Genomic DNA, 25,923 nt, shown 5'->3' with positions numbered 1-25,923 from the left:
ATATTATATAAACTCATTACATGCAAAGTGAGATATTTCAAGCCTTTATTTGTTATAGTTTTGATGATTATGACTTACAGCTTATGAAAACCCCAAATTCAAAATCTCAGAAATTTTTAAAATGTTCATAAAATGTTCATCAAAACTATAACATAGTTATAAAATATATAAAATAACTCTCTTTGCATGTAATTTTCTATAAAATATATTAGTTTCACCTTTTAAGTTGAATTTCTGAAATAAATGAACTTTTGCACGATATTCAAATTTTTCGAGTTTCACCTGTACATTTAAATTCAGTCATTTAGCAGACGCCTTTGTCCAAAGCGACTTACAAATGAGGACTTCGAGAAAGTGAGTCATCATGAAGAGGCAAAAACAGTTCAGGCATTGCTCAGAGTAGCATAAGCCAGACAAGGGAGAGTCCACATGGTACACTAACTGGCTTGATCTACCAATAACAGGGCATTGAAAGTGATTATGAAGGCACGGGGAATGTGGAGAGAATAATGAAGAGCAGTACCTGGCCCACAGGCCCGCTGGGGAGAACATCTCCTGTGCGAACGAGCTCTGATACAGGTAAAGACACACCAGGTGTCCCCCGGTGAAGAAGGCCACCATCACACACAGTGTGTTAAACCCCAGATGGCTGATGGGAAAGTGGCAAGCCCACCATGTGCACACGCCAATGAACAGGAGGAAGTAGAAGGCAGAGAATGCAGAGGGTAAAGTGATTCCTGGAAAGAGAAAGACATTAAATACACACACGGATTCAAACACTTCTAGTGTAAAAACTTGATCTCATCTATGGGCAATATTAGCCAAAAAGTATGTGCACTTAAAATTGGTCCACCATTTGTTATACTATTTTTATAAGATTAGTGGTCACACATACTATTCAGAACAAGACCAGAATTTTAATATCAAATGGACTCAATTTGTTCCTTGTATTTTGTTGCTTCCATTTAATCTGTAATATCTTGTTTATATTCAGGGCTTGACATGAACTTTTCTCCTCACCAGCCACTGTGGCTTGTGGTTTTCCAAGGTTCCACAATATTTACATCCATACCATTGGGAAAACTGCTATATAGATATTCATAATATTACCTCATAATTTGGCAGCAGGTTTATTAGGCTTCTGTCACTTTAAGAGCTGACGCACGGATCCATTACACTGTTACACATGCGTTTTATTTCTGTTCATGTTCACGTAAAACAGGACTGACTGTGTTTACGTGCATACTCGTCAAGACCGGCATTTTGACAATATTTTGTGTGTATTTGACTGTTTAAGCGCAATAAACAGCGATAAAGAGCTCAGTGTGGTTCTGAGAGGCGTCTTTATGTGCCGCACTTTTGAGTTTGAGCACAAAATCTGCAGGAACGAGTAAAATTATGCGCAATCCCTCGCCGAAATTCAAGCCCTGTAACACCAACAATATTCATCCGGAGCAAATGAAAGGAGTGAGTGAGGAGAGGCGGGTTTGTGTGTCACTCGCTGTCAGAGAGAGAGAGAGAGAGAGAGAGATGAGAGAGAGAGAGAGAGAGAGAGAGAGAGAGAGAGAGAGAGAGAGAGAGAGAGAGAGAGATACGCTGGTATCGTGTGTGTATTCTGTGGAGAATGAGTATTGGAAGAGTTTCAGATATTTCAGTATTGATATGTATAGAAAAATCTTTATTTTGTAGTTTATTATTTCAGATGCCTTTTTAAAAGACTACAAATATACAATTCAACCCACCAAAGTGGCTAGTAGGAGTGACTGCGTTACACGCCACTGCTGAAATACACACACGTTTGGCAGGTGTTAAAGGTGCAGTCTGTAAGATTGACAGCTAGTGGTCAAAATAGGTACTGCAGTCCAAATTCAAAATATCGAGATCGTTGTTCCTCCTCCTCAGACTCGACGCTCACGCCGGTCGCCAGTTTGAGGACACGCAACAGGAACGAGCGCAACTGACAATGAACGGCGAGTAGACTTACGTTGATGAGTTTTGATTTAGCTCTCGTTCATAGAGATTTTTTGATGGATATGTTTGTTTGCTGGCTGCAATACGCTGTGTTTTCTGCTAACTGGCATCCCGGGGTGTGGAAACACTGGGTAAACTGGAAGTGGGCGGAGTCACACACACCAAAACAAAAACACACATTCCAACACGGAAACACACATTTCAAAGTAAAATAACTGGCTGTCGAAAGTGTTTTTCAGAGAAACGAGTATGTGAACTCCATGCTAACTCTAACTCTAGCATGTTTCCTATATATCTGTTACATACAGCACCTTTAATGTCAAGCCCTGTTTATATCGTATTGCTTATGTAAAGTCTGTTCTCTGATACTTCAGTATTGATATGCATATTATACTTAGCTTATTATTTCAAATGCCTTTTTAAAAGACTACAATTGAAAAATGTATTATAAATAAATTTCAACCCGCCAAAGTGGCTAGTGGGAGTGACTGCGTTACACGCTACTTTATTTGTTTAATTTGTTGTCCATCTTTTTGTATATCTATTGTTTACATTACTGTTGTCTTTTCTTAGTCTTCATGAATGTGTTACCGTTGTTCCCTGAACGAACTGTTTTGCCATGCAATGTGCCAAAAATGATAATAAAGTTGACTTTGAAATACGACCATGTTTGGCGTGTGTTAATGTCAAGCCCTGTTTATATCGTACTGCTAATGTAAAGTGTGTTTTCTGATGCTCGTACCAGCCAGTGCCAGAAGAGTGACGGCCAGGATTCGGCCCATGTTCCTGAGGAAGCGCTGAGCCGTGGCACGCAGACGGGCCGCTAACTGTGCCGCTGCGCTGCTCGCGTGAGGACCCTCCTCATCCTCAGTCTCACTGCAGGACATCCCCTCGTCTTCTCGCTCCACGTCCTCATCCTCGTCTTCCGTTTCGTCCTCCTGAAAAGAAGAGGACAGAGACTTTATCACAGGAATTAGGAGGGAAAAATAGGTGCGCACTGCATCTCCAAATGAGGTCCAGTTCCCTCTCTCTAATGTAAAACAAGGTGGGGATAATGGGTGGAGTTCTGTTTAGTGATAAGGTTATATGGGTTAGGGTGTGGCTGGACTGTCTAGCTCCACCCATGTACTTCAAGAGAAATCAAAGAACGAACTGGAGGGACGTCAAAATCAGGTCAAAACGAAGTTAGTAAGTTTCTGAAAAAGTTTGCTCCGGCGGCGAAACACCTCTGAACTCCCATTGGCTCGTGGTGATGTAATAGGTGGGTGTGGCTCTGAGGCTCCGCCTTCTTTGATGTGTAAATCTTCTCCGGTTCATTTCTTCAGTTCAGACCGTCAAGGTCAGACGCGAGTAAAAGCAATGGAGAGACGCTTTATATAGTAGTCAAGTCAAGTCAAGTTTATTTATATAGCGCTTTTCACAATACAGATTGTATCAAAGCAGCTTCACAGTATTAAATTAAAATAATACATCAATGTTTGTTTCTAGTGGAAAACGTCCACGTTTGGTAATGCTGATCAATAGTATTGTTGATTGATTAATTAAATTAAATATCCCCAACTGAGCAAGCCAAAGGCAACAGTGGCAAGGAACCGAAGAAACTGAAGTTGTAACTGAAGTTTGTAACTAATTCTGTTACTTTCCTGTTTATTATTGTGAAGCTGCTTTGAAACTATTTCTATTGTATAAAGCTCTGTAAAAATAAAGGTTTTGATGTGAAAGGCAGCAGACGATAAAAATAAAGGGAAAGATGCATTAAATTTACATTTAGTCAAGAGTTTTAAGAGCGTTACATAAAGTCAGCCAATCAGATTTGAGCTTGCCATATTATTCCGGCTTGCCGTATGAGTCCATCCTTAAACATTGGGGACAGTTGCATAAACATAACCGATAACCTAAGAACTAGTCTGACCAACATGCAATAAGTTAGGGCTAATCAGTTTTACTTTTTGGATTCAAATGAGACCTAGCTTTTTACGTAGTCTAATTAGACTAGTCTAAGCAGTTTATGCGACTGGCCACAGATGTTAAATGCACAGAATGTAAAAAGTCTAATTTTGCATGAGTAACTTTGCTTTCCCATCGTAGTTCATCTGCTAATTTTGCTGATCTCTTGACCCTGAATATGAAACCTGTGTTAGACTCTTTCAAGGGCACATGAAGGCTGGATTCCAGTGTTTTCGAGGCTTTTCAGCCCCATGTCCTATCAGTGTCCTATCAGTGTTTGGAGTCGTCCCTCATTCCACAGCGTCAAGTGACTCTATTAACACCGTCTCCAACACTAAACACTGAGCCTCAATAAGGCTTCAGCTGCCCTCTGGAAGGATCTATGTAATGAATCTTCAGGCCAATCTAAACCTAATTAGTGAGTTACTAATATACACTCTCAGGGAAGAAGAAAAAATGTCAGAAATGTTGACCTTTAGTAGTACAGCAAAAACTTTCCGGAAAGTTTCAAACTCACAAAACGAACTTCTATCCAATCAAAATATGAAAAAGATTAGATGCCATATGAACATTGCATACTTCCATCTCATTCTCTGGTGCACTTTCCGTAGCAGCATGGGAAGCTGTAAACAAAACACCGTTTCCTGATGGAAAGATGCCGGAAGATGTGTGCCGTTTGGTGTTATGAAAATGCCTGTTGTGTGTCGAGTAGTTTTTTCCTTCTCTTTATTCTCCCATTGCATTTCAAAGTGTTGAAAGTGCATTCAAGACCCAGTTTCATAACTATCTTCATAAACCCCCTACTGATCAGGACTAACCCTTCAGGTTACGTAGTTTAAATGAAACAGTAATACATGCAATTAACAAACTAGTTACATGTACATGTCACTGCCAATTCTATATCTGCATCAAAAGTTACATAAAAGCAACAGTATTCGTTTCTTTTCTCTTCAGTAAAGCAGCGAGTGCAGACACATGTATGAACGCATCGCATCAGGCTATAACTGTGTTTCCCAATCGTTCAGTCTCATACTGCCACAGAATACTTAGGAATGTGTTGCTTAGATATCATGTTGTTGCTACACCAATTTACAAGGCAGGTGGTTGCAAGTTGGCTAAAAGGCTACAATGCATTAAATGTCGGCATAAAGCAGAAGTAACACTGTTGTAGAAGTTGTGTGGAAATGAAAATTGCTACTCTTAATAACCTGACACACCCAGTTTTCTGCGAATAAGACGATGATTTGATGTGGGTGTAATAAATAAAATTCCCCAGGACTTAAGACCTTTAAGCTCAGCTCTGATTCATTTAGCCAATTCATTCTCTATGATGGCTCATTTCAATAACCCGATTGGTCTTTTTAAACCATAATCTGTAGTAAATACATTCTATAATAGTTTTAGATCAATTATAAATCTATGTGTGGTGCTTGCTAAGGCCGGTGGGTAATTTTTGCAAAAACTTCTGATATATATATATTTTTTAAAATTATAACTTTCGTTTAGTGTCCAATTCTAACTATTAACTTGTTTCTTATTATTATGCATATTACTAGGATATTGGCTGTTTATTAGTACTTATAAAGCTGATTAATGCCTTATTTAGCATGGCCATATTCTACATCCCTTAATCCTATCTTACTAATATTAATAAGCAGTAATAAGGAGTTTATTGAGGCAAAAGTTGTAGTTAATAGTGAGAATTGGACTCTAATCTAAAGTGTGACCAATCTGGTATAAAATATTAATAAAAATGCACTGTTTCCCCACTACTTTTTCAGATGGCCAGCTTGACTATAGTTCAAGCATGTTAAATCATAAGTAGTTTGTAACTTGGTAAGAAAGGAGTAGAAACGAGTCAGACGGGTAAACAGAGGTCAGCTTTGGATCTGGGAATAATATTTATACATAAGCAATGTTGAAACGGTGTCTATTGTTAGATTCCAGTAAAGCAGACACGCACGCCTGGTCAAGCACTCGGGCCTCTATTGCTAATTGATCTTATAGACCTTATGTAGCCCCGCCCCTTTTCAGCGCTGCGCTCGTTGTCTTTTGACTTCCGGTTTTATTTTCACAGCGATTCTGCGTATTTATGAATAAGCGGCTCGTTTTAAAATCTTCCCGGTCTACTGACATTTGTTAAGACATCTGGTTTAAACATTACAATCCTCATGATAACTTTCGTTAACTTTTGTTAACTTTATATTAAGTAAATCCACTTCAAAAGCTAATTACTCCTGGACAGCAATGCCATAGAAATATACAGAGCGACTGGAAAAACGGAAGTTCAAAGACAATATTCTAAAGATGGCGGCGCCCTCGTTTCTCTGGTGCATAAGGTCTATAAAAGTCATATTTTTCTATGCTGACACATATAGTGAGCCAGCCAGTGTTTGTTGATGTTGTTGGCTTGGAAACGGCAACAGGAAGTTGTTGGGCCGCTGTTCAGTTCAGTGTACAATAGAGTCGAATGGGGAAAGAAAAGAAAAGAAATGCCATAAAATATCACAGGGTGGAGATTTAGGAGTCAAAACTTACACTATGAACAATATTTAAAGAGAATCAAAGAATATGATGATTTAAACATGTTGGTTTTTTTTATTATGACTTTTCATGTTCATCAAAAAAGTAAAGTATTGAAACAATACAAAGACTAAAGAAATATTATTTGCTCCAACTCATCCATTTAAATAACTTAATAACTTAAATAACATTTTAGGTTGGTGAAGTACAATTTCTCTGGCAAACATAAGCCTTCGGGTCAAACATTTCTGTAAACTGAACTAAAGACTAATTTAGTCTCATCAGGAGTTTCTTCATGCTGTTTTGTACTGTATCCGCAAAAAGTTTTATTCTCTCTGAAACCAGCAACTACATTATATATATATATACAGTGATGTGAATAAGTATAGTAGAGATTGGCATGGGGTACTTTCCATAAGATCATATCTCAATGCAAATCTAACCAGCTATTAGGCTAACTGAAATAAAACCATGCCAATCTCTAGGTATGGTGAAGGCTATGTGATGATGTGGAGCTATTTTAATTCCAGAGGCCAAGGGAACTTTATCAGGATGCATAGTATCCTGGATCCATGAAGTAACTGGCCTTTAAAAATAATAATCTGCCTGCCTCTATGGGAATTTAACATAGGGGTGTCCAGACGTATGCACCCTGTATTTTAAGGAAGAACATTTATTTATTTACGATACATTATTCATTCACAAAGAAAATTGGTGTCCTTAAAGGTTGGATTTTTCCTCATTTTTTAAATTAAGGCATTAAGTTCAATTTCCAAAAGATGATTTTTTATTCCTCTTTTTAGGCAACTTTAGCATGGGTGTCCATACTTATGCATAGCACTGTAGATATATATATTTTTATTTTTATTTTTTTACAATATGTTGAAGCACCATCTACATCAGGGGTTCTCAAAGTGGGATTCGCAAAATAAATTTTGGGCCCTATGATCCGCAAAAGAGCGGATGGAATCCCGGGATTCAGTCATAAAAATGGAATTTGGAACCCTGAATGTCAGAGAATTTGGCAGTTTTTGGATGAATAAATCAAAAGCAGGGCTGTACAATGAATCAAATATCAATATGGACAAGTATCTGAATATTAAAGCTCAAAGACTACTGTTGAAATGAGTCACTTCACCAGCATTTCACCATTTCATTTGAGAAAACTCTCATTATATCATACGCAGAAACTCAAAGGTCTTCACGACCACATAAACGTTCGGTTTAACTTGAAAGGGAATCTAACGACTCAGATAACGGGAAGCTTCCACCTGACCAACTTAAACAATGATCAACCACAACTCGTTTTTGTACATGATATAAAGAGGCAGGTAATTCTCGAATCGATGATCCCACAAGAACAGAGCGTTGCATGTCAAAGTGGAAGCGCGGCGCATATGCATTTTGTGGTCATAATTTCCCTGCATCTGAAAAGTACAGAATATTTTATGGATATATAACTCAGCAGGAAAGCAGAACATGCAGTTGTTCCTGATGATCTCACATTTGCATGGCAAAACTTCAGTAAGAAAAATAATGGAGTAATGTTTCACTAATGTAGTTTTGATTCTAGGAAGAGACACCAGGGATATTTTTCCATCTGCTAAATGCAACACAAGACATTAAGATATTCTAAAAATGAACATTGATTTTCTGTAAAGCTGATTTGAAATCAGTTTTATTTATATGATTTAAAGCGCTATTAAAAAAAGAAGTCATAAAAAATATTAAATTAAAATTCTTGGGCATCACAAGTTCACGATAAGGGTATAAAATAAAATAAAATAAAATAAATAAAAATTTCGGACGACACAGAAAACACCTTTACAGGGAAAATAAAATAAAATAAAATAAAATAAAATAAAATAAAATAAAATAAAAATTCTTGGGTATCACAAGTTCATGATAAGTGTACAAAATAAAATCAAATAAAATCAAATTAATTAAATAAATCAATCAATCAATCAATCAATCAATCAAAACTTCTTGGGTATCACAAGTTCATGATAAGGGTTCAAAATAAAATAAAATAAAATAAGTAAATAAAATTAAAAAAAATAAAAAATAAAAAATTCTTGGGTATCACAAGTTCATTATTAGGGCACAAAACAGGGTTAGAAAATGGTAAAAAATAAAATAAAAATCCTTTCATACGGAAAAACCAAGCATTAAACCCACCCGTTCCTCCAAACCTTCCCTGTCTCCTCCTCAACCGCAGCACAAGTGTTTAGCGGTACAACATCAGCACAAATTACTTTATTTTTAACCAAATGGAAGAAAGAAAGAGACGTTTGCTGAGAGTCTTTCGGGCCTTAAGGCAGCATTACTCAAGAGGACAGAAGCTCACCTCATGAAGAAGTGCAGACACGTGTGTCACGAGCCCCTCGTCCCTCTTCTTCATCAGCCGGTTGCAGAGGACCAGTGTGATCAGAGAGAGGATGAAGATGCCCAGATCTGGGGTCAGGAGCCACACGACGGCCCAGGGCTCTTCCAGCGGGAGTCTGCAGGAGACAGAGCAAACACCACAGCTGAGGACACAGAGAACACCTCTACAGGGAAACAATAAAATAAAATAAAATAAAATAAAATATTTGGATATTCTAAAAATTAACAATGATTTTCTGTAAAGTTGATTTGAAACAACGCGCTATTAAAAAAATAATTCATAAAAAATAAAATAAAAATTCTGATTCACAAGTTAATGAAAAGGGAACACATTTTTTTTAAATAAAATAAAATAAAATAAAATTAATTTAAATCAAATAAAAATTCTCGGGTATTACAAGTTCATGATTAGGGCACAAAACAGGGCTTGAAAATGGTCAAATATCCTTTCATACGGAAAAAAAGAAATAATTAAATTAAAATAAAATAAAATAAAAATATCTTTGCTGTATATATTATCGTCCAGCTCTATTCTGCATTAAGATATTCTAAAAATGAACATGATGATTTTCTGTAAAGTTGATTTGAAATCAATTTATTTATTTGATTTAGTGCGCTATTAAAAAAAATATTGGGTATCACAAATTTATAATAAGGGTACAAAAAATTAAATAATAATAAAATAAAATAAAAAAATAAAATAAAAGCTGTAAGCTATATATTCTCACTCAGCTCTAATCTGTTAAATGCGACTATAAGGCATTAAGATATCAAGATATTAAAACATTAACATAATGATTTTCTGTAAAGTTGATTTGAATCAATGCAATAAATAAATCAAATTTCTTCAATTCCACAAGTCCATATAAATAATCAGCCAGCTCTAATCTGTTAAATGCGATTATAAGACATTGAGATATTATAAACATTAACGTAATGATTCTCTGTAAAGTATATTTTGAAAGTGGCTATTAAAAAAATTAAATAAATGTATTCTTATTGATGTAAACTTTATTTGCATGAGGTGTAGAGTACATGGCCTTGACCTGAACATGATCTAACACTGATCACTTTGGAACGGCTCAACGTGACGCCTCGCGTTTACATGCTCTCATTCTCCGGATTCTCCACATACCTGGACACTCCGACGTGTCTCGCTAGAGTCTCCCATGAGCTGCCTGAGGAGAGAGCCAGAGAGAGAGAGGGTTACAAGTGCTTATCAGGGTTTAGAAGTGAGAAAGACAAGCTAACCGAAGCGAACACATTTCCACGAGCCACTGAACTGAGTCAGGTGAAGTCTACAAGATAACAATAAACAATATTCCAACAATAAACCTACACACACCACCAAACCTGTCCTAACCTTACCTGTATCCTCCTCAATAATAAAAAAAAATTAAAATAAATAAATAAATAAAATAATCTATATGCTAAATATGCTATATATATATATATATAATCTGCTTAATGCAACACTAAGACATTAAGATATTCATTAACATTATGACTTTCTGCAAAGTTGATTTGAAAATAAAAATGTATTTATTTGATTTAAAGCGCTATAAAAAAAAAAGTCATAAAAAAAATCTTGGGTATCACAAGTTCATGATAAGGGTACAAAATAATAAAATGAAATAAAAAAAATAAAAATTCTTGATAACAAATCTGCGCATTACTTCCTCGTCCTTCCCTCGCGGGTCAAAATTACCCGAAGCCCTAAAATTATATATTAATTATACTTTTGTCCAGAAAGCTTATTTTATTTCATTTTTATTATATTTTTTATATTTTTAATGCAATTTTTTGGGGAGATTTTTTTGTTATTTTTTATTTTACTTACCTGTAAATTACAAGATTTAATCAATAAATAATAAATAAATAGTAATTTAGCAATTTAAGCACATTGCTCACATTCTTTCAACTTAATTTCAAAATAACTCACAATTTCATGCATTTTTAGTTCAGTTTTAGGTTTAGTTCAGCTCTAAATATCTTACACTGTGTGTCTTTGCCGACCTCTTGTGGAAAACAAATAATATAACATGATATTTCATAACTCTTGCCACTAGATGGCCTTATAGCTCTATATGGAGCAATTGAGCTGTTCCGCTGGGTCCTAAAGTCAGTTTACTTCAGTATGCATTCAGATACACATGTAGACATTATTAAATAATTTTTTTGGTAAAGTTTGAGCATTTTTATGTTTTTCTATGTGTACTGGAGCATTCCTCGCACTCCATTCATTCCTAAAGGGGTCAGATTGACCCGCGAGTGAAGGATTTGTTACTTTTTTCAATTTTAACCACAAAACTCCTCGAATCCATAATTATATATTTTTTTGGTGTATTGATGGTTCAAGTGCGACAAAAGCCACGGGGTCTCCCGTGACCCCTCCGATGAACACTCAATTTTTTCAAAAAATATTTCCGGGTCAAAATGACTGAAAGAGAAAACGCTCCATTATTGAACATGCACCTGAAATAAGCTGTACTCACAGTTGTGTCCCAGTGCATCATCCAGGCTGGGGATGGTGTATAAGCAGATCTGGAAGCACACGTGTGCCAAGAGGAAAACCAGACTGGTGCTGAAAAGAGCCTTGATGAAACGTCCAGTGTGTCCTGCGGGATGGAGAGGAAAAATACAGTAAGAAAAGAGAAATGCACAGAAGTTGAAGCTGGTACAGAATAGATCAGTAAAAAAAGTCCCAATTCACATACTTTCCATCCTAAATGGTATTTGAAATTAGAATTAATGTGTCCCAAATTGTAGTATGTTTAAATGATAGTGGTTCAACGGATCACAAAACTCACGGTTCGGGTCATATTATGGTTTTTGAGTCACAAATCGAATAATTTTTTGGACCAGCAAGAATAATTTTGGGGGTCACCCCGACTTTGCTTTCCATTTATTACTTAAAGCACACTTTAAGTACTCTGGTACCACATCAAAAACTACTAGCCTAACTAATAAAGTTCAGACATTATTTAAAGGCAAGTGAACAGTCAGTAGAAAATAAGAGCAAATACCCAAATCACAAGCATAGATAACAAGCACATTCTAAATATCCGATTAGAACTACAAACATGAATATACAATGTTAAAAAACTACAAACATGGCGGATCTACGAGTCCGACAGTTACATTTAGATAAGGTTTAGGTTTAGATAAGGAGAGATTAATAATCAGTATCTAACTTGACGAAAATATATTTATTCAATGCTATATTTAATCAGCAACAGCATCATGAACTTTTATAAAGATACATTTTAAACATTACATTAAAGACTATGATGATGTAGTTTGTCACACTCAAAATCATGTAACTTTTCTTCACAAAAGTCCAATAACTGGTTTGATGGTCAATATTACAAATCTATACAGTTTCCATTAACAAATGAGCCAGCTTCAGCTTAAAAATAAACCTCATATTAAAGGTTCATTGGTTTAAATCTGCCATTTAAAAAAAAAAAAAAAAATGGTTAAAAACGTCCATGAACACAGTATTTGTCAACTACCCATCCATCGGTTGTCATAACAATAGCTTTACAGGCTTTGCAGAAACTCTTGTAATATTTAATTGCAAAATTTACATTGTTGCCACCCAAAGACGGGCTTTCTAACAGTATTTTTCCAACAGCGCAGAGGTATAGGAGAAAATAAGCACATGTGTGAGTGTTTAACTTTTGCGAGAGTTAGGAAAAATGCAAAAACAGGCCCAGCTATTCTGATCATGGCAGGACTGTCAAAATACAAATAAATAAAAATAAAATAGGTAAAGAGCACTGGGACTGTATGTAAAGACCTCTAAACTTCAGCTACAACTGGTCGCTGTTAGGGCCAAACTTTTACATTTGACATCTGTTAAAGTGCCATATTATGCTATTTTAGGCTCCTATGTGTTTTGGCGTCTCCTACAACAGGTTCACACACATCCAAGGTCAAAAACATTTTAATTTCCTCATAATCTCCATTACAGCATCAGCTCTTCTCTCTCAGTGTCTGAAACAGTAGATCAAAGATTCAGTCTCTCTAAACCCCGCCTCTCTGAGAGCTGCTCTGCTCTGATTGGTCAGAAAGCAAACGCTCATTATCATATCTGAATCTCAGCTCTTGATCACAGTGATACGAACAGTGACGATGGCGTGGGTTTTACCGTATCAATCTCAGAAAACACCGTCTTCTCCACACGAACAACACGAACCAAACTCCTCCAGTCTCAGATACACTACAGTGTTTGAGGGCGGAGCTAAGAGACGCCGTTCAGCCAATCAAGACCACAGGCTGGCATTATGCAAATTAGTTACATTGGTTTGTAACAGGAAGTGAGACTGGAATTACTGACGACTCGTTTCAGCAGTTCAGAATTGATTCTTTCTTTTAGGAGAAAATAACTTTGTCTTTGAAACTTTGCAGACCTTTTACATAACACCCATCATCCAAAAATAGCATAATAAGGGCAATTTAAATGCATTATTATTTATTTTTTTGTCTTTTCAGTCCACCAGGTGAAAACCGTCTGATTGTTTAGAAAAGTAAAAGCACAACTCTCCCCAACAAGACACATAACTTTAATCATGTCCGTACCACAAACGACCACTCTAAAAGTTTAAGACGTAACATTAAGGGGTTTTTAATAACCGCAAGTATGAATAGTAACAGTGCTTTAGTAAGCAGGAAAGTTGCACAGTCGACAATTACAGCCTGAATGTGGTTATACTTTACCTAAACACTGATGGAAATGCACTGCTGAATAATGTTTTTAATAGACAGATAAAGGTTTTAATAGACAGACATCAGACGAGCCATTCCCTTACTTGAAACTATACTGGAAACTGAAGTACATACTCTGTATGTGCACTCTAAACAATCTTGGGTTATTTGTCTATGTTAAAATATGTCCTCAGAACTGTACACTGATTGTTTATGGATAGGTTATGGAGCATATGGTCAATGCATAATCAACCCATTATGCTGGGTTAAATTAACCCAACTTGCTGGGTAAAATGAACCCAACATGTGTTCTGTCCTATATTTACCCAGCCCAACCCAAACTGGGTTGTTTTTTAGAGTGTGAGAACGGATGGCATCGCAGGAGAGATATTCGGGCTTGACGAGGTGAGTGAGGACACCTGGGAAATACAGAGCTGTATTTGTCTTTCCAGTTTGTCTTGGCGTTTTTCTTTCCAGTGAGATTCAATGAAAGGCCACTTCAGCGTTCGTTCGCATCTAACCTGTTCCTCTCTACAGCGGGAGTGTGAAATCTGCAGGCCATTTTCCACAGAACTAGAGGACTGTGATGTCTTGTGTTTTGACACGTGTAGCTGTGATTGTTTTAACAAGAATCGGGGCTTCAGAGCACTTGACGCTGCTCCATAGATGGTGTAGAGTTACTGAGTTTCTGTGGAAAGAATAACAGTCTGCCTTAGCAAGCCAAGCCAGAGGTTTTACACATCAGCGCTGGGATATTTTCAGCCAATTTTGAAGGTTATCCTGTTGTTATACGAACGGTTTATTTTGGCGAATCACTACAGTGTAATTTAACCAAAGACAATTGTGATTTTCAGTGCTTTTCAAACACTTGTTTCATCTTGGTGACCAAGAGCGTTCTAAGGGGGTTTTCACACACACTAAAAAATCTTGGATTATTTTTTCTACCCAAATCCTGGGTTGAGTATTTTGGGTTATTTTTCAGTGTTTGGGTAGTTTTTGTGTTACCCAGATCCTGGGTCAGATGTAACAACCCAGTGTTTGGGTAGTTTTTGTGTTACCCAGATCCTGGGTCAGACGTAACAACCCAGTGTTTGGGTAGTTTTTGTGTTACCCAGATCCTGGGTCAGACTTAACAACCCAGTGTTTGGGTAGTTTTTGTGTTACCCTGATCCTGGGTCAGACGTAACAACCCAGTGTTTGGGTATTTTTTGCGTTAAACAGATCCTGGGTCAGACGTAACAACCCAGTGTTTGGGTAGTTTTTGTGTTACCCAGATCCTGGGTCAGACTTAACAACCCAGTGTTTAGGTAGTTTTTGTGTTACCCTGATCCTGGGTCAGACGTAACAACCCAGTGTTTGGGTATTTTTTGTGTTAACCAGATCCTGGGTCAGACGTAACAACCCAGTGTTTGGGTAGTTTTTGTGTTACCAAGATCCTGGGTTAGATGTAACAACCCAGTGTTTGGGTAGTTTTTGTGTTACCAAGATCCTGGGTTAGACGTAACAACCCAGTGTTTGGGTAGTTTTTGTGTTACCCAGATCCTGGGTCAGACGTAACAACCCAGTGTTTGGGTAGTTTTTGTGTTACCCAGATCCTGGGTTAGACGTAACAACCCAGTGTTTGGGTATTTTTTGTGTTAACCAGATCCTGGGTCAGACGTAACAACCCAGTGTTTGGGTAGTTTTTGTGTTACCAAGATCCTGGGTTAGACGTAACAACCCAGTGTTTGGGTAGTTTTTGTGTTACCCTGATCCTGGGTCAGACGTAACAACCCAGTGTTTGGGTAGTTTTGGTGTTACCCAGATCCTGGGTCAGACGTAACAACCCAGTGTTTGGGTAGTTTTTGTGTTAACCAGATCCTGGGTCAGACGTAACAACCCAGTGTTTGGGTAGTTTTTGTGTTACCAAGATCCTGGGTTAGACGTAACAACCCAGTGTTTGGGTAGTTTTTGTGTTACCCTGATCCTGGGTCAGACGTAACAACCCAGTGTTTGGGTAGTTTTGGTGTTACCCAGATCCTGGGTCAGACGTAACAACCCAGTGTTTGGGTAGTTTTTGTGTTACCCAGATCCTGGGTCAGACGTAACAACCCAGTGTTTGGGTAGTTTTTGTGTTACCCTGATCCTGGGTCAGACGTAACAACCCAGTGTTTGGGTAGTTTTGGTGTTACCCAGATCCTGGGTCAGACGTAACAACCCAGTGTTTGGGTAGTTTTTGTGTTACCCTGATCCTGGGTCAGACGTAACAACCCAGTGTTTGGGTAGTTTTTGTGTTACCCAGATCCTGGGTCAGACGTAACAACCCAGTGTTTGGGTAGTTTTTGTGTTACCCAGATCCTGGGTCAGACGTAACAACCCAGTGTTTGGGTAGTTTTTGTGTAACCCAGATCCTGGGTCAGACGTAACAACCCAGGGGTTGAGATATTTATCACAGGCTTTTTGCAACCTCTTTAAGAGAGAGCAGTGCAGTTCCATCAAATTGGTGCATGGTAAAATACAGGTTTGTGTACATTTTATTTGATCAATAAATTCGTTATTGTGCTGTATATTGTTTAATTTTATGCAAAGCAACAAACAGGGTAGGATTTTATTAAAAAAGATACAGAATATAAATACTTAGGATGTTAAATTATGTCCTCAGAGCTGTTCACTATTTGTTTATGAACTTTATTTGTTTATAAGATTATGGAGCCAGTCACCACATATTTCAGATGATAAAACACATTTTAAAGGCTCCAAGTAGTGTATAATGCACATCATGGCTAAAAATACAGGTTATATTTCATGAAACCAAATTATCAAAACAAATAATGCTTCAAGATGACTCAAAAACGACTGTTCCCACGAGTATCACTGTGGTTGAAGACGTGAATGTTGGTGAGAGAGAGAGTAAGACTTACGCAAGTCTCTGAAGTAACTTGTGAGACAGTGGGCGACACGTACCACACACACACACACACACACACACACCCCAAGAGAGCATCCATGCTTTCCGGGACGTTACGCTCACACAGATAGTGGTGGGAAAGCATCCGGAAAGTCTCATACCAGTTTGCATTTGAGGGGAAAATTTAGAACAACACAGCCATTATTAAACAAACCACTTTAAATAATCTGTAATGGAAAATTATTAAGTACCAAACCAAATATGTGACGCTGGACCACAAAACCAGTCACAAGGGTCAATTTTTTTAAAATTGAGATTTATGCATATTCCGAAAGCTGAATAAACAAGCTTTCCATTAATGTATGGATTGTTAGGATAGGGCAATATTTGGCCGAGATATGACTATTTGAAAATCTGAGGGTGCAAAAAAATCGAAACATTGAGAAAATCTTCTTTAAAGTTGTCCATTTATGTTGGCGATTGTGCTGCATTCACTCACAGAAATATATATTTTAATATATTTACGGTAGGACATTTGCAAAATATCTTCATGGAACATGATCTTTACTTAATATCCTAATGATTTTTGGCATAAAAGAAAAATCGATAATTTTGACCCATACAATGTATAGTTGGCTATTGCAACAAATATTTAATTTATTAATTATTTTGGATTAATTTGATTTTGACTTCAAACCATTTTTGAACTTTGACCAAGAAAACCTCTTTAAGACGTTTGCATGACTTTAAACCTTGACATTAGTGTAAAGTCAACCATCATATTGGACCTTTTTGAGTTTTGAGAACAATCTTACATATTTCGCATGCAATATGCATCAGTTATTACAGTAAAAGGTCAAAGGTAACCAAGACAGTGAGCAGAACAAGCTATTCTGAACTTAACAAGCCTTAAACCTACATAATTGAGGAAACTGTGAGTATGAATGTGAATTTGACCCAAATATACCCAGGCTAACATTCTGTAGCTGTGATCTACATTTTCCTACAGCTTTCTTCTCCTCCTAAACCTCTGATTGTTCACAACTGGCTTCCCCGGATTCCCCGGCCACAGAATGTGAAACTAATCCACAGAAGGGAAAAAAGCAAGATGGTTTTCATTAAAACCATTAATACTGTTCACCGCCAGGTTTCGTTTTACTATGGCTGGCTGTCGAGGGGATTTTCTCTCCAGATTGTCCCAAAGACACGCAGATGACCGTCATCAGAGTCACATCTGAGAACAATCCAGACAGAGGAAAGATAACTTTGTAGACATAGGAATTCTACACCACTTTCATAAAGTTAAAGCAAGATTAACTTCTCTGACAAAACAATAAAGCTAATCCTTAGATATGAGACATGCAACATCAGCCCACGGTTGACCCATCAGTCTGGTGCAAAACCTGAAGAGTTTAAAATGAAGAGATGCAACCCATGTTCACTTGTTCAGTGTGCAAACTGAACACAGATAAAGTCTGTGCATTAAACCTGAACTTTAAACCTATTTTTAATAATATATAATATTTCAGTCTACATTACATTCACACTGGTGTTAAGTAAAACAATTAGAATATAATACTAATAACAATAGAAATAGACATATATTGTAGTGTGTGTGTGTGTGTGTGTGTGTGTGTGTGTGTGTGTGTGTGTGTGTGTGTGTGTGTGTGTGCGTGTGTGTGTGTGTGTTACTTATGCTCCAGGAATCATATTGTTAGCTTTCTGGTATTAGACTAGGTTTTCGGAAATTAAAAACAAAAAAAGATCTTAATGTTACAATACAGATAAGCTGATAGATATTTTATTATCATATTATAATTGTAAAATAATATTGTTTTTTATTAGTATTATTATATTTTTCTGCTAAAGGGTGAATATTAAAAAATCCACATGGTTTGGTTTCAATAAATAAATAAACAAAACACTAAAGACTAAGATGAATTGTACGGCATCACAACATTAGAAAGAACAGATATTAATTTATACAGTGTTATTCAATTATTAGCATTTTAAATATTAGCTGTAAATGAGCGTTAGATGACGGAAAAGATTATCTAAATGTAAAAATAGAGTAAAAGAGCACGGACAATTAAATATCCAATTCGTGTTGTTGTATAAAAAAGGCTCGAAATATTAATCCCCAAAAACGGAAATAGTCATTTCACTTACTATACCAATTTCACAATTAAAATAAATAGACAAACAACCAAACAAACATAATGACAGGTGGAAAACATTTTATATCAACTTCAGCAGTCTATCATGCAATAATGTTGGACTTTAAAATACCAATAATAAGAAATCAGACACAAGTAGTAGAACACAGATATCTCAGAAAGGATAAAGGATCTGGATATCTCTCCAGTGGATCTGGCGATTCTGATGTCTTTGTTTTTAATACAGCACAGAGGCAGCGTTTATATATTTACAGGATTGACAATAATGCAAATCAGACACTGGAATGATTTTCCTCATGCCATCCAACAGAGAACCACACACACACACACACACACTGTTATGGCAACAGAAAAAGTGTGAACGCCCAACATGAGGTCATCATGCCAGTTTATGTACACAGAAACACAAGTCATGACCGTTACTGCAGGCTGATGCATGAAAACAGCCTCACAAACCCGTCGCTCCGTAAAGTCCTCCTGTAGTCGATCATTTTATCCCTTAAAACTCATCTTTGATCACCAAAATTACATATTTAAACGTTTTTTTTCCCTTGAAAAAAATGTCTTCATGCCTTTAAATCTCTTGAATGTAACTCGACACCCTTGCCTCGTTTAGTATAGGCGGCTCTAGGGCTGCACGATTCGGGGGAAATGTCATATTGCGATTATTGAGGTCAATATTGCGATTGTGATATAATAAACAAATGGTTTCATGAGTCAACTTGCTTGCTTCTCAAGGGAAATGCACACACAGATTAGTGATAATGCTGAAATGTGTATTTCTCAACTCAAACTAACAACAACAACTAAATGACTGACAACACCTATAATGATCAATAAGCCATTGATGTCTGGATAAAAATTACTATTCAAAAAATTTAATATTGTCTTTTAACTTCCGTTTTTGCGGTCGCTCTGTATATTTCTATGGTAATGCTGTCCAGGAGTGATTAGCCTTTGAAGTGGATTTACTTAAAGTAAAGTTAACGAAAGTGATCATGATGACTAATGTTTAAAGCAGATGTCTTAACGAATGTCAGTCGACCGGGAAGATTTTAGAACGAGCCGTTCATTCATAAATGCGCTAGATCGCTGTGGAAATACAAACCGGAAGACAAAAGACAGCTTCACAAACCCGTCGCTCCTGTAGTCGATCATTTTATCCCTTAAAACTCATCTTTGATCACCAAAATTACATATTTAAACGTTTTTTTCCCTTGAAAAAAATGTCTTCATGCCTTAAAATATCTTGAATGTAACTCGACACCCTTGCCTCATTTAGTATGCGCGGTTCTATGAATATGCAAATGAGCCCCGCCTCCACTCACTCACTCAGCTCAGAGATCCACTCGTTGCAAGTACCAAGAAATAATCATTAGCATGTACTTACTATGAGGTTAGGGTTTGGCTGAGGGTTAGCGGGATGTAATTATGCATAATCTACAGTAACACGTAAAACGAGGACACTGTAAAATAAAGTGTTACCTTTCTTAGTTAACGATAATAACCCTGGCTTGAATGGTGACGTGCACTTATATTTAGCATGCATGCAACTGCCATCAATGGGAATATTAATCTCTAGCATCTTACAAATACTGGTGAATATGTAAGAGTCGCAGAACTATTTTTTTTTTACTATTCAACTATTCATTTAATGACAGTGTTGACAGCCACAATTAGTCTGAGCGCTTTATTATCCTGCATACTTCTGTTCTGACTCAAACCATCATCCACTTTACAGCAGTTAAAGGGTTAGTTCACCCAAAAATGAAGATTCTGTCAGTAATCACTCGCCCTCATGTTGTTCCAACCCCGTAAGACTTTCGTTCATCTTCAGAACACAAATTAAGATATTTGTGATTAAATCTGAGAGCTGTCTCACTCCTCCATAGGCTTCTCTGTTACTGAAACTTGCCGGCCCAGAAAGTTAGTAAAGACAAAGTTTAAAATAGTCCAAGTGACTCCAGTGACTCAACCTTAAGTTCATCAAGCGACGAGAATACTTTTTGTGTGCAAAAAATTTTTAAAAATAAAATAAAATAAGACTTTATTCAACTCTTCATTTTCTTCTGTAAAATATGTATACATTTTGGTTTTACTGTATATTATGAGAAAATTGACCTTTTATGCATGTAAACCTGTTGTAAGAAACTCAAAAACAACATTAGGAGCCTTTAAAGGATTAGTTCACTTTCAAAAAAAAAATTTGCTGATAATTTACTCACCCTGATGTCTATGGAAGCTTGTTTCCGCCACAGAAAAAAATTAAAATAATAATAATTGCGACTTTTTATCTCACAATTCTGACTTTTTTTCTCACAATCGCGATATATCAAGTCAGAATTGTGACTTTTTTTCTCAGAATTGCGAGATATGAAGTCAGAATTGTGAGAAATAAAGTCGCAATTCTGAGAAATAAAGTCGCAATTGCGAGATATGAAGTCAGAATTGTGAGAAATAAAGTCGCAATTGCGCGATATAAAGTCGCAATTCTGAGAAATAAAGTCACAATTGCGTGTTATAAAGTCAGAATTGTGAGATATAAACTATTCTGAGGTAAAAAAAAAAAAAAAAAAAAAGTCCATCTTTTTTTTTCTTAGAATTGGACTTTATATCTCACAATTTTGACTTTATATCTCGCAATTCTGACTTTATATCACGCAATTCTGACTTTATATCTCGCAATTAGGGATGGGCGATATCTTATCGTTTGCGATATACCGCTGAAAATTCTCCCCACGATAAAAAGTTGCCTCCTCGCGATAATAACGATAAGTCTAGTTGATGACGTAGTTTTGTGCGTGCCCGATTTACTGTTCACGTGCGGAGTGAAGCATGGCGGAAGGCGGACGTGAGGCTGAGGAGAAGCTTGTTGTTAAGCGAGGAAATACCTCCACAATTTGGAACTGGTTTGGTTACAGAAAATCAGAAAGCGGGAAGCGGCATATGAGGCGCCGGACTGGACAAAAGCGAAACGAACTGCGCGAGCGAGCGACAGTGCGCGAGAGAGACCGAGTGTGTCTGCGCGAGCGAGCGAAAGTGCGCGAGAGAGACAGAGTGTGTCTGCGCGAGCGAGCGACAGTGCGCGAGAGAGACCGAGTGTGTCTGCGCGAGCGAGCGAAAGTGCGCGAGAGAGACGGAGTGTGTCTGCGCGAGCGAGCGACAGTGCGCGAGAGAGACCGAGTGTGTCTGCTCACCTCACGCGAGCAGGGCTTATATGCTCCGAGAACGGACACTGCACTAGTGATATAAAACACACACACACACACACACACACACACACACACACACACACACACACACACACACACACAGGTCTGTTAACTTAAGCAATACTTTTAAAAAGGTAGTCTAATATTTTTCTGACTAACAAATTACTGACACAGTAAAGGGTAGATTTAAATAAATAAAAACGAAATTTAAATAAAGAAAAACGAAATTTAAATAAAGAAAAAAACGAAATTTAAATAAATAAAAACGAAATTTAAATAAAGAAAAAAACGAAATTTAAATAAAGAAAAAAAAGGAAATTTAAATAAAGAAAAATGGAATTAAACAAAACACAACACAACTTAAACATAATCTGATATTTTACAGAAGAAAATAATTTATCGTCATGTGTATCGTTATCGCAATAAATACCTGAAATTATCGTGATAAATTTTTTAGGCCATATCGCCCATCCCTACTCGCAATTCTGACTTTATATCACACAATTCTGACTTTATATCTCGCAATTCTGACTTTATAACACGCAATTGCGACTTTATTTCACGCAATTCTGAGAAATAAAGTCAGAATTGCGAGATGTAAACTCGCAATTGTGAGATAAAAAGTCGCAATTATTATTTTATTTTTTTTCTGTGGTGGAAACAAGCTTCCATAGATGTCATCCAAGATGTCCATGTCTTTCTTTCTTCAGTCGAAAAGAAATGAAGGTTTTTTAGGAAAACATTCCAGGATTTTTCTCCACAAAATGGACTTCAATGGCAACCAACTATACCAATGTTCAAAGAAGGTTCAAATGTCCATCTCAATGCAGCTTCAAAGTCTCGACACGATCCCAATCGAGAAATAAGGGTCCAGCGAAATTATCCAGCGAAACGATCGGTCATTTTCAAAAAAAAAAAAAAAAAAAAAAATATATATACATATATACTTTTTAACCACAAATGCCCGTCTTGTACCATCTCTGAGATGCGCCACGTATTACGTCATCACATTGGAAAGGTCATGAACATTTTTTTAAATAAAAATAATAATAAATTAAAACAAAGATGTCGGACGATTTTGAAATTGGAGGAGAAAATGAGATGACATTTATCGCCCTTCCCTTCCTTTCTGAACCAGAGTCCACAGACAAATAACTTAGACAGATGACGTGACACGTGACCTTTCCAACGTGATGACGCAATACTCAGAGATGGTACAGGACGAGCATTTGTGGTTAAAAAGTATATATTTATTTTAGAAAATGACCGATCGTTTCGCTGGATAAGACCCTTATTTCTCGATTGGGATCGTATCGAGACTTTGAAGCTGCATTGAGATGGACATTTGAACCTTCTTTGAACATTGGTATAGTTGGTTGCCATTGAAGTCCATTTTGTGGAGAAAAATCCTGGAATGTTTTCCTCAAAAACCTTAAAGGGATAGTTCACCCAAAAATGAAAATTCTGTCAGTAATTACTCACCCTCATGTTGTTCCAACCCCGTAAGACATTCGTTCATCTTCGGAACACAAATTAAGATATTTTTGATTAAATCTGAGAGTTGTCTCACTCCTCCATAGGCTTCTAAGGGACTGAAACTTGCCGGCCCAGAAAATGTATTAAAGACATCGTTAATATAGTCCAAGTGACTCCAGTGGCTCAATCTTAAGTTTATAAAGCGACGAGAATACTTTTTGTGCGCAAAAACAAACAAAAATAACGACTTTATTCCACTTTTCATTTCCTTCTCTCTGGGCCTCGAGTCTTTTCACGTAGTGTTTAAGCGTAGCGCGTCTGTGTTGCACGTCACCACGTATCACACATGACCAGCGTCGGCCAATAGTGAGCCTACGTGGTGACGTGCAACACAGACGCGCTACGCTTAAACACTACGTGAAAAGACTCGAGGCCCAGAGAGAAGGAAATGAAAAGTGGAATAAAGTCGTTATTTTTGTTTGTTTTTGCGCACAAAAAGTATTCTCGTCGCTTTATAAACTTAAGATCGAGCCACTGGAGTCACTTGGACTATATTAACGATGTCTTTAATACATTTTCTGGGCCGGCAAGTTTCAGTCCCTTAGAAGCCTATGGAGGAGTGAGACAACTCACAGATTTAATCAAAAATATCTTAATTTGTGTTCCGAAGATGAACGAAGGTCTTACGGGGTTGGAACAACATGAGGGTGAGTAATTACTGACAGAATTTTCATTTTTGGGTGAACTATCCCTTTCTTTTCGACTGAAGAAAGAAAGACATGGATATCTTGGATGACATCGGGATGAGTAAATTATCAGCAATTTTTTTTTTTAAAGTGAACTAATCCTTTAAAACAGCATAAAAGGGGCACTTTAATAATGGATCTCTAGCATCTTAGGCGCTAGAAGAGTCACAGAACTGGATTTAATGGCAGTGTTGACAGGCACAAATAGTCTGAGCGCTTTATTATCCCACATACTTCTGTTCTGACTCAAACCCTCATCCGCTTTACAGCTCTTTGTTTAAACCCAGTTATCAAATACATAATGCCAGCAGTTTTGTGTCCAGCTCCGGTGAACACCTGCCATATCAGCTCGAGAGATATAAAGTTTATATAAAGATAAACGGATCTGACCCCTGACCCCTACACATTACACAGTCTGGAGCTCGGATGGGAAAAGCCGATGCAAAACCACATTTGAGAGCCAGAACCTTTAGTTTATCCATCATGGTTGAGGCTTTGAGGATCTCTGAAGTCTAATCCTGCAGGAATCAATGTGTTGTGGTTTATAATGGATTCCTCTATTATCAAGGTCGGCCAAAAGATGTGGTTTGGCAAACAGACTTCAAGTCTTGAGTTTCAACCCTTACTAGACAGAGAGGGATTGTTTGGGATCGATTTCTTTTTTATTGTATCATAACAAAATACACACACACAACAACAACAAGACAAAAAAATCAAAGCTACTCCAGGCAGAGTTCATTTGCACCCATATCACACAATATCATTCGTTTTGCAATCATTTTGTTCAGCAATCAGCCGTCTTCTAGTCAGACAGCATTGCGCCACTGAAAATGAAAGCGTGAGAAACACTCTTACCTCGTAGTGTGTGTTTGTTGGGCCATTGAAACCAGGGTAGCAGCAGCAGGTACAGAAGGTAGACTAAAGAGAGAGCGTTGTAGCGAAAGATGCAGGCTGTGGAGAAGAAGAGACAAACCATCAGTTTTAGACACTCAACGCTGCGTCATACAGCAGTCTAACACCCAGGGGCGTGCAGCAACAACTTTGGCGTATTTTTTCAGCAACACATGCTTATTTCACAGATAAGAGTACAATTTTATTTTGATTCAGTGGTTATTTAAAGTTACCATATAACTGGTTATAGCTAGTCCAGTGTTAACATGAATATCTGCAAGCCTCCAAGCACAGATGTCACACTTTAAATCCTCCCTGTTGCCTTTCACCATCCACTTATTTCACTGCTGTCACGTCCCTTGACAAGCCATCTCCTTTTCCCTCTTTCTTTTTCTATTTTTAGCCATTTTATTTAAAATGTTTTGCAATAAGACTAAATGTGAATGATATCGAATTGAAATTAGGAATTGATAAGAATCGGAATCGACAAGCACAATCGAAATAGATTTATCTTTTCTTTTTTTCAAAGTTATTCGACTATTCCCAAAGTCACTATAAAAGCTGCTATATATCTGCTTGATGAGTGCCGGTCCGCGAGTGTTTGATAGCGCTGATGAAGCACTCTTGAAGCTGTGTGATTGCTCTAATCAAACTGAGAGGTCCGTGTGTAAAGCATTCTGGGACCAGTTCCCAACACTTTGAGGCTTTGCCAGGGAATACAGGAGTTCCCTGACTCCCGCTGCGACTAGTAAAGGTTTTCCCTGACTCGCATTTTCCATGCCATCCAAACAACACCTCAGACCCTCCAAAACTCCTCAGCCGTTCCCGATCTCTGGTTCATGCTCACAACCGAAGGCTTTGTTTGAGAGGTCTGGTGGCCTGAACGGGTCATGAAACCCCAAAACACATTTGTTGAGACTAAAAGCTCTCATAAATGTTATCAGTAAGTGGAAATTGGTTATTTTTGCGTTTTTCCAAGCAATTTTGTTCTTCCGGGT

The 25,923-nt window shown here is 37.3% G+C and overlaps 1 protein-coding gene across 1 annotated transcript in view; it reads right to left on the bottom strand.

Moving 5' to 3' along the window:
- The window catches only part of piezo1 (piezo type mechanosensitive ion channel component 1 (Er blood group)), a 147,170-nt gene that overhangs the window by 84,313 nt on the left and 36,934 nt on the right, over window positions 1-25,923 (bottom strand). The window contains exons 2-7 of the mRNA XM_079864979.1: window positions 24,890-24,985; window positions 11,322-11,444; window positions 9,962-10,004; window positions 8,789-8,942; window positions 2,714-2,909; window positions 524-737 (exon numbers count right to left, since the gene is read on the bottom strand). Of these exons, the coding sequence (XP_079721105.1) occupies window positions 524-737; window positions 2,714-2,909; window positions 8,789-8,942; window positions 9,962-10,004; window positions 11,322-11,444; window positions 24,890-24,985 (826 nt within the window). The remainder of the gene's footprint in view (window positions 1-523; window positions 738-2,713; window positions 2,910-8,788; window positions 8,943-9,961; window positions 10,005-11,321; window positions 11,445-24,889; window positions 24,986-25,923) is intronic.

The sequence above is a fragment of the Squalius cephalus genome, assembly GCF_949319135.1.
Source record: "Squalius cephalus genome assembly, chromosome: 3".
Lineage (NCBI taxonomy): Eukaryota > Metazoa > Chordata > Actinopteri > Cypriniformes > Leuciscidae > Squalius > Squalius cephalus.
The sequence above is the reverse complement of the archived record's forward strand: the minus strand, read 5'-3'. Positions and strand labels throughout refer to the sequence as shown.